We start from the raw sequence: 14,471 nt of genomic DNA, 5'->3' as shown, positions 1-14,471 counted from the left end.
TGGATAACGTCCCTCTGAATATCAAATATCATACTTCTAAATGAAGACAATCATGATTGTGTTTGTTTATTTTTACCAAATAGGCAGAGTAGACACCGCACTATGGGCCCTACGCTGTTTAGGGGCCCCGCGACAACGGGTCAAAATAATGTTGATTTCATCTTGAAAGAAAATTGCAGTCAAGCTTTCTTAAATTGTTTCCAAAAGATGGAAAAAATAAATCAACTCAAAGAATTTAATAATGTTTAATATTGTTTAATAAAAAAAAAAAAAAAAAATCAGCTAACGCCTTTTTATTCCCGGGAGTAGGCGAGGCCATTTAGCCCTATCTAACTTTTGGAGACTGAGTGGGCAGTTCAATCTCCACTGGTACCCAATCAGAGACAGATGGCCCAAGGCTATCACTAATTAAGCGGTACGCAGTGAAGAGAGACGGCTCAACAAGTGCCGCCATCTCATGGTCCCTATCCCTAACACAATGTATTTAATGTCTGAAATAGTGTGGGTTCTATGGTCGATTTTCTTGGGTTTACGGGACGAAAAACCCAAGTTTCCCGGAGCAAAAAACCCCTGCCAGAGATCGACTAACTCGGGAACCGTGCGAAAAAAGGCTTCAAAAAATTTCCTCTAGTCGCCGACTAGACTAGAAATCAAATTTTCCTGTGTGAGGCCAAGCGCTGTGGTATGCAAACCCCACATCCACTGAGCTAAGCAGGAGGATAATATGTTTATTTGTTTAATAACATTAATAATGGTTAATGTTTGTTTTGTGTGATAAAATTGATTTATTAATACTGTAGGTTGGTAAAATTAAAAACTTATTAGGAGATAATTTGCGAGTGGGAACCCGGCACTGTTGTTGACGCTATCGTCAAGTGGAAGACAGTGTCAACAACATTTATACAGTCACTCTGCACGTCTCCAAAGATGTTTAGAAGAGCTCAGAAGATAAATCCTGCTGTAAAAGACTTGGCCTGTGATTTTTTGAGTGCGTTCTTCATCACAACAACATTTTTGCTCATTTGGTATTAGCCAAATCACAAAAGTCAAACACGCACTTTCGATTCACCCCATTTAGTCCGCTGAAGCTTTTTTTTTCTTACTTTGAAACCTAAAAAATCTTGAATTGTACCCAGTTTGACGTTGACTACAAAGATTCGTACTGCAATCTCAAAAGGATTAAAAAACAAAAAAAACTTTCCAAATTGTTAAATGCGTGGAAGAGAAAACGCAGGGAGCAACCTTTAAATTCTTCAATAGTACAAGGTTGACATACTCAGCCTTGTACTATTGAAGTACCATACTTTTATTAATAATGCACGATCGCTGGATGTGCATCGTATTCTCGTGACACTTTACACGTGCTGACTAGAGATCGTTCTAACGAGGATAGAGCAATTCTGCTAGTTTCCAAAAAAAAAGTTAGGGCTAAGGAGCGCTGAGTACATCTTTATAAAATATGCCTTTTTTTTAAAAAAAAAATAAATAAATAAAAGTTTATATATATATATTATGATTATATTTCACGAAAATTTATGTGGAGAATTCTACAGTACTTTTCGTGCATGATCTTTTATTTCTTTCTTACTCCGGTAATAACTTTTAAATTCACTTCTTCGTATTAGGACAATGGATTTACCATCGAAATGATAAAGTCCGAATGAATAGAAAAAATCTGAGAAAGTTCTTGTTGTGAACTGGCAATTCTGTTTGTATGCGACACCTCAATTCTAGCAAGTGATGGGCAACCCTAGTGCTAGGTATGATCATCTAAAATTTTTTGTGAGGCCTTCAAACTAATTTCGTGAATCGTAGACAGATATGAACAATAATTATGTAGTAGGCATGCTAATTAAATATTTCTGCTGTAGATAGGACTTCAAATTTTGCTAATTTTACACGCCATTCTTGTATTTCGACTTCAAAGACGCTACCGAATGAACAAACAAATCGAATGACGTAACGAAGTGGTTTCCCGGTTTCAATAGTTTAAGCATTCGACTGTGAATGAGATTTTTCTTCATTCTTTTCGTTCCATATATGAATCAGCTGCTTCATTTGACTGAAAATAGCAAAACCAGGTGTGCTGATCATGTATAGCAAATCATTTGAATGTGATGGTTCTTGAATAAGGGTGAGACTATGTTGCTGTCTTATTCAATATTTTTTTTATTATTATTAGGGAAGAATTTTAAAAAATAGACGAGACACTGTTTGTGTTATATCTATTAGGTGTGCAAAAAAAGACCAATTTGTCCTCTATGCGGCTGAAAAAGAAAAGCCAAACCATTATTCATGACTGGCTTACTCAGTCTTATTTGAAAACACCATCGAAAATGTCCCCCCCCCCATGTTTGATTGACCTGAGCTTCGTGGAAAATTCTCCAAATCTGGTACTTAGATGAAGCCCACCATTATCATCGACTGGACGATGATGTCTTGGTTTTGGCATCTACTCTGTCTCCCTAGTGATCTCTGAGTTCTCCCATTGGGCGTTCCCTGGAAACCTAAATACACAGAGAAAGAAAGAGAGAGAGAGAGAGAGAGTAATAAAACTATATCCCTCAGATGGGATTACTGATATAGAAAGACCAAAGATGATGCACTGTTTCCCTCCTTCCTAATGGCAAATATCTGCCTCAATTGTGTCCCCATCACACTCTCACGAACCAATTGCCTGCCTCCTTATATCGAATAATGGTATTTGAGCTTGTTAGAAGAGTCATAGAAATAGAACGGCGGAAAGCATAAATAATCAGGTCTATAGGAAATCTAACGTGCACGCGCGCGTGTGTGCGCGCGTGTGTGTGTGCGTGTGTGTGTGTGTGCGTGTGTGTGTGTGTGTGTGCGCGCGCGCGCGTTACAGTCATAGATGGACCATGCAACTCATAAAATATATTTGGAGACAACTATGAATGTCTGCTCCAAGCCAAGAAGGATCCTTAATGTGACTTCATGATCGAGAATTTCTTAAATTCATAAATCGAAACTTCTTCAACTTTTACATCTTATGAATATCAATCTAAATTATAAAGAATCTGATCTACTAAGTTTTCATTAAAAAAAAATCTGAAAACAGCTAGTTTTTTCTTTACACAATATATATCAAATTACACTGAAACAGTAACTCTCTTGTACTAATCACTGTTTCTGTATTACCGACAGAATGTTCATCTCCAAACTGAGGAGAGGGGAGAGGCAAGTAAAGAAATCTAGCCTCAAGAACAAGAGATATCTGCAGCGGCGCAATGTAAAATAAAATAAGCCCGGGAAATAACTTGGGCACGGGTGACAAACACGTTATTTTATTATTTTTTATAATAAAAATAATGAATAATTAAAACAAAAACACTAGAGCAGATTTTTAGGTATATTGGGAAATTCTCGATAGCCGCCGAAGTGGTCCTCACTTGGATATTCGTTTTATATAAATTGCACGTGCTTTCGTTACAATAATATGCTTACGGCTTTTGTTAAGTATAAAGCATGGACAGTTCTTTTAGATTTTTTTTAACTTGCATAAAATCACAGCCGACTTTCGGCTGCAAAGCAAGCACTTGCTTAGGTTGGTACATTTACACGGAGGAGTCAGAAGTCAAGAAAAAGTGGCGGGAGACTTTCACATATGTTTTACTTAGAACAGCTGAAATTTGGACGATCATATCCGCCCAGCCATGGAATATTGCTCACAGATGTCGGCTGATCCACCAAATTCCTCTCTAAGATTGCTTGATGCTATCCAGAAGAGGGCATTCCGGTTAATTAATGATTCCTCTCTTTCACATATCCACTTCAATCCTTCTCCCATAGTCCAGCTTCCATTTTATGCCCGTTCTAAGAACAATACTTTGCTGAATTGACGAGTATCATTCCCCCACTTTCCTCCAAAATCATGAGAACAAGAACCACTGCTAACCAACATCCCTTTTAGTGTCCATCTTGAAACTCACCGAATCAACTTCATTGCTTCCCTCTTTCATTCCATCATTGATAGCTTAGTTTTCACTAAGCTATCAATATCGTAAAACACATGAACCAAGAGTACATATGTATATCAGTCATAGACGATGGATAAAAGAAAAGGTAAAATTGCTTATGTGGATAAATACATTCAAAAATCATTTCATATTTCGAATATATGAGAAAGCAGAAGGAATTCAACAATAGGCATCCATTAAACTTTATAGCTTATCATTTACATTCGTTTCAATTAAACATTTATAGTTTATCAGAAGTAAGAGGCAACCGATGAAGAGACTGACAAACAAGTGCTACCATCTCTTAAAAAATGGTAGCACTCGTGGTTTCAGATGTGGGTTCCACAGTCAATTTTTTAATTGGGTTTATGGGATGAAAAATCAGAGTTTTTCAGGAGAAAAATCAAGTTAGTCAATCTCCTGCGTGCCAGAGATTGACTAACTTGGGAACCGGTCGAAGAAAGGCTTAGAAAAAAAGTTCTTCCAGTGAGCAAATAGACTCGAACTTCAGTCTATCTTTGGGCCGCCTAGCGAAGTGGATACAAGTGCCACTTCCACTGAACTACATAGGTCATCAGGTTGTTGATATATTTTAATATTAAACTAGGAAGTGACTCTTGCCAACTTTAGTCATTTGGCGATGCTGAGTGTCAATAGCGAACGTTATTTTATTTTTTTTTTAATTTTTTAATTTACAGCAAACCAGACAAGAATGAGAATGCCTTTCCTCTGATTTGAGATCTGCAAGCCCAATCTACTTATTAAAATTCAGTTTAAATTTCATAGGTTTTACAATGATACATATAATTTTAGGGAGAAAATTATAAAAATGTAACAAAAGTGGTGTTAAAAAAAAGAAAAGTATATAAAATAAACCAAAATATGCTTCCTTTAATTTTTTTTGTAGCTACATTCTGCAATTATGTCGCAGCGTTACCTAGAGTGAACACAGAATGTCTTAGACATATCTACGTCAATCAAAGCATCATCTGGTGTAATATTATGGCGCTTTTAATTCCTTAACCCATGCTGATCGAGACACTTGTTCCAAGTTCATACGCCGGAAAATATCGGGTTCTAGCATTTTACTGATCAGTTGTTTCACGACGTCGCTAAGGACAGCATCAAGACTTGAACGAAAATGCCACTTCTTTGATATTTGGGCCTCGTATAGCTTCTTAAGATTAGTATCATCAAATGGCATGGCATTGTTCAACATGATATACAGACAGATGCCTGCACTCCACACGTCAGACATTAGGGGATTATATGGTTTCCCTCTAAGAATTTCAGGAGCAGCATAGGCGGCGCTGCCACAATACGTTTCGCTCAATATCCGTCTGTGGGTATTATCGATGCAATACCTACAAAAGCCAAAATCGGCAAGCTTGATGTTCATTTCTTTATCTAGAAGTAAGTTTTCGCATTTGACATCCCTATGAGCTATTCCTTTCCGGTGACAGTATTTAAGGCCGCGCACAAGCTGAGAAAACCATTTCTGCGCCTGCTTTTCGGATATCGGTCCGTTATGCTGGAGATATCCAATTATATCCCCGTTTTCTGCTAGATCAGTGAAAATATACGTCTTTTCTCTGATGGTTATGATTGAATGAACCTGCAAAATATAAAGAGATGACTCAGTTTATAACACAATAATGTTATGTTAAACATTACACACTTAAATAGTCTTACTCGATTAATATTATGAAATTAGCTTTATTTTTATTATGAGAAGCCACTCCATACTCCACTGCACAATACGAACTGCGATCAGCTACACAATCGTTCATCACACATTACGCCACCTAATGCACAGTTCATAATCCATCACATTACCACGTCTTCTACTACCCAGTATTTTTTCTGATGATTGCGTGTGTTCTCTGGAAGATTTCCCTTTATGATTTCAAAAATGTTATGATTTAATAAATATGAATAATTAAATTATAACAGAACGATAACATAATTTAAATAAAGAAATATCCTGCTTTAGCAGCTCAGCGTAAACGTTGTTGCTTATTTACAATAGAATCTACAGATTTGCTTTAAAGTTAATTGCTGCTAAGAATACATTGTTGGATTTATGATTTTTTTTTAAATGTTAGTGTAATTTAAACACGTCCATTAATGAAATAAGAATTATTAAAATGAAGTCAGAGACTGTGTAGCTCAGTAGAAGTGGCGTTTGCACTCTACAGCACTTGACCGCATGAAGAAAGGATTTGGTGGTTCAAAAATAGTCGCCGACTAGAGGAAATTTTTCTAAGCCTTTTTTCGACCGGTTCCCGAGTTAGTCAATCTCTGGCACGGGGTCGCGGGTTTTTTCTCCCGGAAAGTCGGGTTTTTCGTCCACTAAACTCAAGAAAATCGACCGTCGAACCCACACTATTTTCAGACATTAAAAATATTGTGTTAGGATTAGGGACCACGAGATGGCGGCACTAGCTTGCCGCCTTCTTCACTGCATACCGATGAATCAGTGATAGCCTTGGGTCAGAAATCTCTCTGATTGGCTATCAGTGGAGATTTAATTGCCCACTCAGTCTCCAAAAGTTAGATAGGGTAAACGGCCCCGCCTACTCCCTATACGGGAACAAATAGGCGTTAGCGGATTTTTTTTTTTTTTAAATGAAGTGCAGACGTTGTTGGCTGAGTGCATAGCATACCATTCTCCAACCTATGAGATGAGAATTTGAATCCTGCTGTAAGTCCTCCGGGACAGTGATCTCCCAGTGGGAGATCACTGTCCCGGAGGCCCTCAGCGGCTTAAAAAAACTTAATTTTTAGTCTAGAACAGGGTTTCCAGACTATGTAAAAATGTAAAAAAATGATAAAATATAATTTTAACTCCTCACGCAGGGTACTAACTGCTATAGGTTTACAATCTTTCATCGGTGAGAGTCACGTAAAAAATGTTATTCCACATCGTTAAATTGAACTTTTATTATAAGCATGAATAGGTATTTCCACTTTGTATTACAGTACATTACTAATTAATTATTATTACATTCCTTGCTACTATTATTAATTAAGCCAATAGCTTGATGAAATAATACTGTTTGCTTAATTAATAATTTATATTATTTTGATTATTAACAATTACCTTATTTTCTATAGAGAAATTGCAATATTTGCTGCACCAAATGTTGCGATTTCATCTTGCTCTCTTCGAGACCAAGCATGAAAGTTTTCCAGCCATTTAGGGTTTCCAGTGAGGAAAGGTGTGGTCTTTGGGGGATGAAATTATTTACTATCTAAAAATATTCACAAACTCCAGGCCAACAGTCGAACTGGAATCACCATAAGCAGGCTTTTTGGTTGAAGATCAGCAACATTATCTACTCCAAAGTAGCAGCAGTTGAGAAGAAATTGCAACATTTGCCATCAGTTCAAAAAAATTAGGTTGGAATTCGTTTAGGATTTCTAAGGACTGTGCACCTGGCATGAAGTTGTTATCATGTGGAAATGCTAGGGCAGGGGTGGGGAAACCCTTGGCATACATGCCAAACGTGGCACGCCAATGACTTTTTTCTGACACGCAACCCAGGCTCACCTTAAAAAAGAATTAAATAAATATCCAACATCTTCACTGAGTTGTATATTTTAACTTAATAGAATACAATTTTATTAAGTAGAGCAATACCGAATAAAAATGCAATAAAGAAACAAACCCTATCAACTGTTTTAGTTATAATAAGTGATAAGAAAATGAAACAAACATCCAAGCGAGTCCAAGAAAGGCTTTGAAAAAAGTTCTTCCAGTCAGCAAATAGACTGGAACTTCAGTCTATCTTTGAGCCGCCTAGCGGAGAGGATGCAAAGGCCACTTCCACTGAGCTATACAGGTCATCCAAGCCATTTATCTCCGGGATATACTGACCGACAAGTTTTGTTCTTTTCAGTTGTTACATCATTTCACCTTGGAAGCCAGACGTGACCTGGCTGCTTTACCATCATTTTATTTTTTTTTTCCGTGTTTCGTAAAGAATTTGTCAATTATCTAAAATATGTACATATGTGAATTTAGATTTAATTAAATCGTAAGTCATTAAATATGGATTGGGAGTATTCATTGTCAATTAATATGTTTAATTTATTAGATATATAATCACGCTTACAATATGCTTTAGTGTGATTTTTGATTATTTGCAAAGGTTCTCCCAATACTTAAGACACCAAATAAGAATATGTTCCCAAAATGTCGGTTGGCACGTGAGAAAATTTTTGCGTCAAAGAGTTGGCGATTTTGACACGCATACTTAAAAAGGTGGTCCACCCCTGTACTAGGGTTTTATTCCAAGAAAATCAGTTTTTTAACACAAAACAGACAAAGTGGCCAGAAGACCATGGAACATACAAAATGGTTCCCACAATTCACTTTACAGCCTACTTTTTACAGCCTTTGGCTATAAATACAGTTAACCCAATCTCACTGAAGAATAGTTTAGAGATAACTTTAGGTCTGTAGATTTCCACGCATGTGCGACTATCCATAAGCCGAATCAAACTTATATATCAATTTTATTATGGTTTTTAGGTCAATCTCACATAATAAAAGTTGGAAACTATAGCATATTAGCATTTTAATAAAGAAACCTTGCCCTACCAACGAAACACAGCACTTACAATAAGCAGAATGGTGATCTCACACCAGGTGATGACAATTATCTATTACTTTAAAATATCGATCACAATCATACTAAAGTGGGATTAAAACCCTGTTTAATTCAATCCTTTTTTGGGGAGTTTTGATAAACAAATTCTAGATATTGAAAGCAAGCTGTTTTTGAGAAAATCTTACGTCACTTACCTGTAATTTGTTCTTTTGAATAATTTCGATAAAATGTTATATAAATGTGATGAAATCATTTCTTCGGAAGAATTAGAGTAACTTAATACTAACCTGAATGATATTACTGTGTTTCAGCTGTGGCCAAATGTTCATTTCTCGTGGCATAAACTTTTCAACAAAGTCTTTCGAAGCTTTTAGACGATTAATTATTTTCACTGCTAACGCTATTTTTTTGTCATCTTTGTTATATTCCGCGGTCTTAACCTTAGCAAACGTGCCAGTACCAATTTCTTTTCCCAACGTATATCCATGAGATTTCAAAATTTTTTCATCGGATTTTTTTGCGACCTTTTTCCCTTTCTTTGGAATTTCTCCTTTGACAACAACGTGTAAAAAGCTTTGGTCTGGAAAATTTGCTGCCATTTTACATCGCTACAATTTTGATTGATGCTAAAAACCAAACAGAGAGATGTTCTGATGCTCTGAATTTGTTATAGTCTTCCAGCTGTTAAACGGGCTAGATTAATTTTTGAGTCTAAACAATGAATAAATGGATTAACAAAACAAGTACGTAACAATTAAATAGTATCATTTAATGTGTAAATAAAAGTGCAGCACAAGGTATGTAATTCCTGATATTACACTATTCATTTGTTGTTTCTTTTTTTTATTTTTTTTTTAAATCTTATGGGTTATAGGTTGTTTTAATTGTTTACGTGAGATGTGGAACATTTTAGACTTAGTACTATTGAAACCTGGACAATAAAACAAAAAGACAAACGAAGATTATTTTGTGATCTATTTGATCACAAAAGAAACGAAGAAATTATGAAAGAATTAAACCAAGAATCAGTAATAGAAAATAAAATACAATTAAAAAATACAAACATAAATGGATGGAACACGTTCAAAGAATGAAAATAGAAAGATTACCAAAACAAACCTTAAAGTACAAGCCATTAGGAAAAAGAAAACCAGGACGTCCTCTTAAACGATTCAACGATGACTTCTAAGGCCAGAACAGCCCACGCTAGGCCTAAATCCTTGATATGCATGATGATGATGAATATCGAAGGTAACTTTCTTCTCACGCGCTCGCTACGCACTTTCAAAAAGTTCTTCGTTGGCTGTTGCTTCTAAGTGTAAGAAGTCGCGACCCCCGAATCGTTATCATCAAATCATCGACAAAAGCTTATATATTTTTTTAAATATCTTAATTGAGAAATTATGGCTGGTCACCATGCAGCATCGAAGGCGCCTTGCACATCAAGTGAGATCTATAGTACGTCTTATTTTTATTTTTTTTTATTGCTGTAGACTGTCTTGTGTGAACTTTTTAACCTCCATAATAGCGTCAACAAAGTTTGACTGAGGTCAAACTTTGTGGACGCAAAATGCATGCTGATTGCAGCTTAATAGGTTAGCTCTAGAATAGACAAAGTAAATTATTCGCTCGTGCGCGTGTGTGTGTTTATGATCCATGTACATCCGGAAGGAAAAAAAAAACATAATTACCAAGAATAAAGACTAACTTCACAATCTACCGAGAAGGAAAAAAAAAGAATACCTAGAAAATTTTTGTAGTTGGTGATTGCAATCAAAGTTATGTCTTTATTCTGTAGACCTGAATGTCACAAAGGTTGCCACGCGGTTACGCAGACATAACTACAGGGTTTCCCATATCTAAATATCACCATAGTAACGTCACAGCTCTAAGAATTTGTATTTCGTTATTAATGACTATATCGTAATGGATCATATCCGTAGCTTAAGATGAAAATCTATACAGTGGTTTAAAAATAAATAAACAAATTAAAGTAATTTTTCAGCTATCTCTACTGAGGCTACTTCTTCTTTTTTCTAAAATGGATTTTTTCCGATCTCATGCCATCTCTTTCTTGTCTTCCGATTCTTCTTTTTCCACTTATTTTATATTTGTATAATATTTTTGGCAGTCTGCTGTTATCCATTCGATTTAAATGTTCTATCCACTTTTGTTTATACTGTCTTATGTAGTAATTAATTGGTTTTATATTCAGGGATTGTAAAATTTCTTTATTTGTTTTATGGTCCCACTTGATATATCCAGCTGTTTTTCTGAGAAATTTCATTTCTGCTGTTTGAATTCGTTTTCGTCTTTCCTTTTTATGGTCCATGTTTCGCTTCCGTATAGTAGAGTTGGTTTTGACAGGACATTATATAGTCTGATTCTAGTTGTTGTTTTTTTCCCTTTGCACTAAGAATGGCTTAAATATATTATTTATTATGCCATTTACTTTGATGAAGTTTGATATTTTTGTGTCTATGTCTTTTTCTTCTTCGTATGATAAATCACATCACAGTCATTGAGGCTACCAGAGAAGCAATTTCACCAAGATCACTTTAGTTTACCAATGATGGACATTAAGGACATCGATTGACACCTTTCATAACAGCACTTTATTCCCAATTTAGCATCGGTTTACTCGACAACAGGATCCTTGAATTGCAGAGACTGGATCTCATGTGCAAAATTGTCTTTCAAATAGGAAGCTACGGCATCCCGACTGTGTGTGTGTGTGTGTGTGTGTGTGTGTGTGTGTGTGTGTGTGTGTGTGTGTGTGTGTGTGTGTGTGTGTGTGTGTGTGTGTGTGTGTTGAGAAAAGCATAAGCAGATTATTATTATTATTATTATTATTATTATTATTATTAAGCAAGGACAGAACACAAAATATTTACGGTGAAACACTTATGCCACTACACAGTCATACTAAAACATTACTTCAGTCCAACCTACAGAGTAACCAGAACTACATATCAGATAACAAGACCACAGTCAACAAACTACATAACATATAAGTATAATAATCACTATGGAAAAGCCATTCGAAACTTCTACATACCTGACATGATCAACAAACTACCACTCGACGACAGAAACCTAGCGACCTACAGAGATCTGAAACAGGCGCTATATAGATATTATATTATAGGGAGACTGAAAATTAGAGGGAAATCACCCCCCCCCACACACACACACACACAACTATAACAAATCCCTCTCAAGCACCATTACAAGGACACAAACACGCCATATCCAACCCTTGCAGAAGCTTCGAGGAAGAAAGCAGAAATGCCACCCACCGAAACAAACAAACAAACAAGCATATAAAAAAACAATGTACTCAGTAACTTTTATACTGAATTTTTGTAGAGAAGCGAAATATCTGTATTAAATATAGAATCTGTTTTTTTTTTTAAATATTGAAAGAAAAACACAAAAGACAAAATGCAGAAAAATTAACATAGAATCATTCCATTATTATTATTATTATTATTATTATTATTATTATTATTATTATTATTATTATTATTATTATTATTATTATTATTATTATACCATTGAACTGTGAGTTGTATTACTGTATTATACAGTGAATTCTATGCTCATTCATGCCAATCCATATGTAAACACAGGGCCGACCCTAGGAATTTTTACGCCCCGTGCAATAGCATATTTTTCCGCCCCTCCCACTAAAAAATCTCTTTTTATAACGTCTTAAAATCTCTTTTTATGACGTTTTATTTGTTAAGCTAGGCTTCATGATATCATAAATTCTAAATAGTACCATTAGCTAATGAAAATTCATAAGTTAATGAAAAATTATCATAAACTATATTTTTTATGATCTATAATATATTAAAATATATTATAGATCATAAAAAATTTTAAATATATTTTATAATATTTAGAAAAAGAGAGACCATTAACCCTTTAACGGGAATGTTGTTCTGAAAATGGGCATCTGCATGGGTAATTAAAATCAAGCGAAGACGAGTATACTCTTCAAACGCAGAGCAAATGCACCTGCTATAAATTTTAATTAAATTGTAACAAAGTGGCAATTATTAAAAGTTAGTTTATTTGAAAAATCAATAATTATATTACTCCAAAATTCATTGATATCACAAATACTATCAACGCAACCTAAAAATATTTTTTTCATAATGTATTACTATTAACTTACATGTATGTAATCGTCATCACGTCATGTGGAATAAAGAACTGCTAAATCACAAACACGTAACTATGGTAAATATATATATATTTTTTTTAGATTTTAGAACATGTGTCATGTCTTAACATAAGCTAATTTTTCACTGTTAAAATGTAAACTTACTGTTTAAAACGAACCTTTTCTTGCTTTTTTATTCGCAAAATCACAAATAAGGTCAATGCAGTCTAATTTCAATTGAAATCATGGCAAGACCTTTCAATTAAGGCCATTGTAACGGCCAACGTAAATAAGTTTTTAACAAGCTTTAGATTTGAAAGACTACGCTCACTGCTTGCAACTGTTACCGGTAATGAAAGTAATATTCTTAAGGCTACTGCAACATTAGGAGCAATGTTATTTTCAACTATATAACGTTCAAGATCAACCATTCAATTGGCGGAGTATTTTCTGGTACTAAGTGGGAAACTACTCTCAATTCATTAAATAGCTCAATGGCATCAATGTCTCTACTTTCTTGATGAGTTAGAATACTTTCTAGATTTTTGCATTTGTTTAAAAGCTTTTTTTTTTGTCCCCTCAGATTTCAATTTAGGGATATTATATAAAAACGAAAAATGTGAACTATGGTGTTCCAATTGTCCAAATCTTTCGTGGATAGAACTCGTTACTACATCAATAATAAGAAGAAAAACTCAATTTTAAATTTAGTTTGGGGATCAGAAATAGTCTCATCCTTTGTTTCATAATTATGTTGTTTTTTTCTGCCCACGCACACTAGTACTTATAAACGTTGGCTTCAAATTAGGATTAGCTTCAAAATTCAGCTAATGTTGTAGCATCTACAAGAAACTTTGAAATGATTCATCATTTCTGATATTCTCAAGGCTTTGAAGAACATTTCTTAAAGTAGATATGGCAGTAGATAATTCCATTTTATTGCTTTGCAATAATTTACTAGCAGTATTAATTTCATTTAAAACATAGTGCCATATAACCAACCAAAATAAAAATTTTAAATCTCTGAGCTTAAGGGCAAGAGTTTCAGCTTTGTCTCGCAATTTTGTCCATTGACTCATCATCAGCAATTTTCATCAAAGCATCATAAAATTAGTGAATGCAATACCTTAGAGGACGAACGGCTTCGATTCTAGGTTCCCAGCAGGTGGAACTTAGTGGCTTGAGAGTTAGAGTTGCAATATGATTTTTAAGGATTCCCCCGATGCAATGTTGATACGGAGAAAAACACATACCATTTCTGAAGTGTTTCAAAGAATGAAATCCCTTCATTAGATGACATAGCAGCATCATTGACAACTAAGTTCAGAGAATGAGAAGAGCAAGGTATTAAAAAAACTCTCGAGTTCAAATCCCTAATGCGTTGTTGAACTCTTGAATGTTTTCCTCTCATGTTTGATCCATTGTCGTAACTCTGGCCACGCATGTTTATGATAGGAATATTCGTATCTGAAAATTTTGTAAGAATACATTCAGTTAAAACTGAGCCTGGCTTCTACAGGAACGAAACCAACAAAGTGCTCATGGATATTGATATCACCCAGATCCATATTAACAAATCTTACAATTAGTGTTAATTGTTCAATATGACTTACGCCGGGAGTAGAGTCTGCAAATATGCTGTAAATTTAGCATTCTGCACCATTGAAAATATTTTCCTTTTATGACCCCAGAGAGGAAAGAAATTTA

The 14,471-nt window shown here is 35.0% G+C and overlaps 1 protein-coding gene across 1 annotated transcript; it reads right to left on the bottom strand.

Moving 5' to 3' along the window:
- Window positions 1–4,977: 4,977 nt before the first annotated feature.
- On the bottom strand, window positions 4,978–9,192 carry LOC150097272 (testis-specific serine/threonine-protein kinase 3-like). Its single transcript, XM_090407631.1, has 2 exons — window positions 8,881–9,192; window positions 4,978–5,592 (listed from the first exon to the last, which is right to left on the bottom strand). Exons 1-2 carry the CDS (start codon window positions 9,190–9,192, stop codon window positions 4,978–4,980), a joined length of 927 nt encoding a protein of 308 aa, XP_090263757.1.
- Between the last annotated feature and the right edge of the window lie 5,279 nt (window positions 9,193–14,471).

Source organism: Typopeltis vanoorti, chromosome 17 (genome assembly GCF_054136105.1).
Source record: "Typopeltis vanoorti isolate ZY-2024b chromosome 17, IOZ_Tvanoo_1.0, whole genome shotgun sequence".
Taxonomy (NCBI): Eukaryota; Metazoa; Arthropoda; class Arachnida; order Uropygi; family Thelyphonidae; genus Typopeltis; species Typopeltis vanoorti.
Note: the sequence above shows the minus strand (reverse complement) of the source record. Positions and strands in the feature narration are given on the sequence as shown.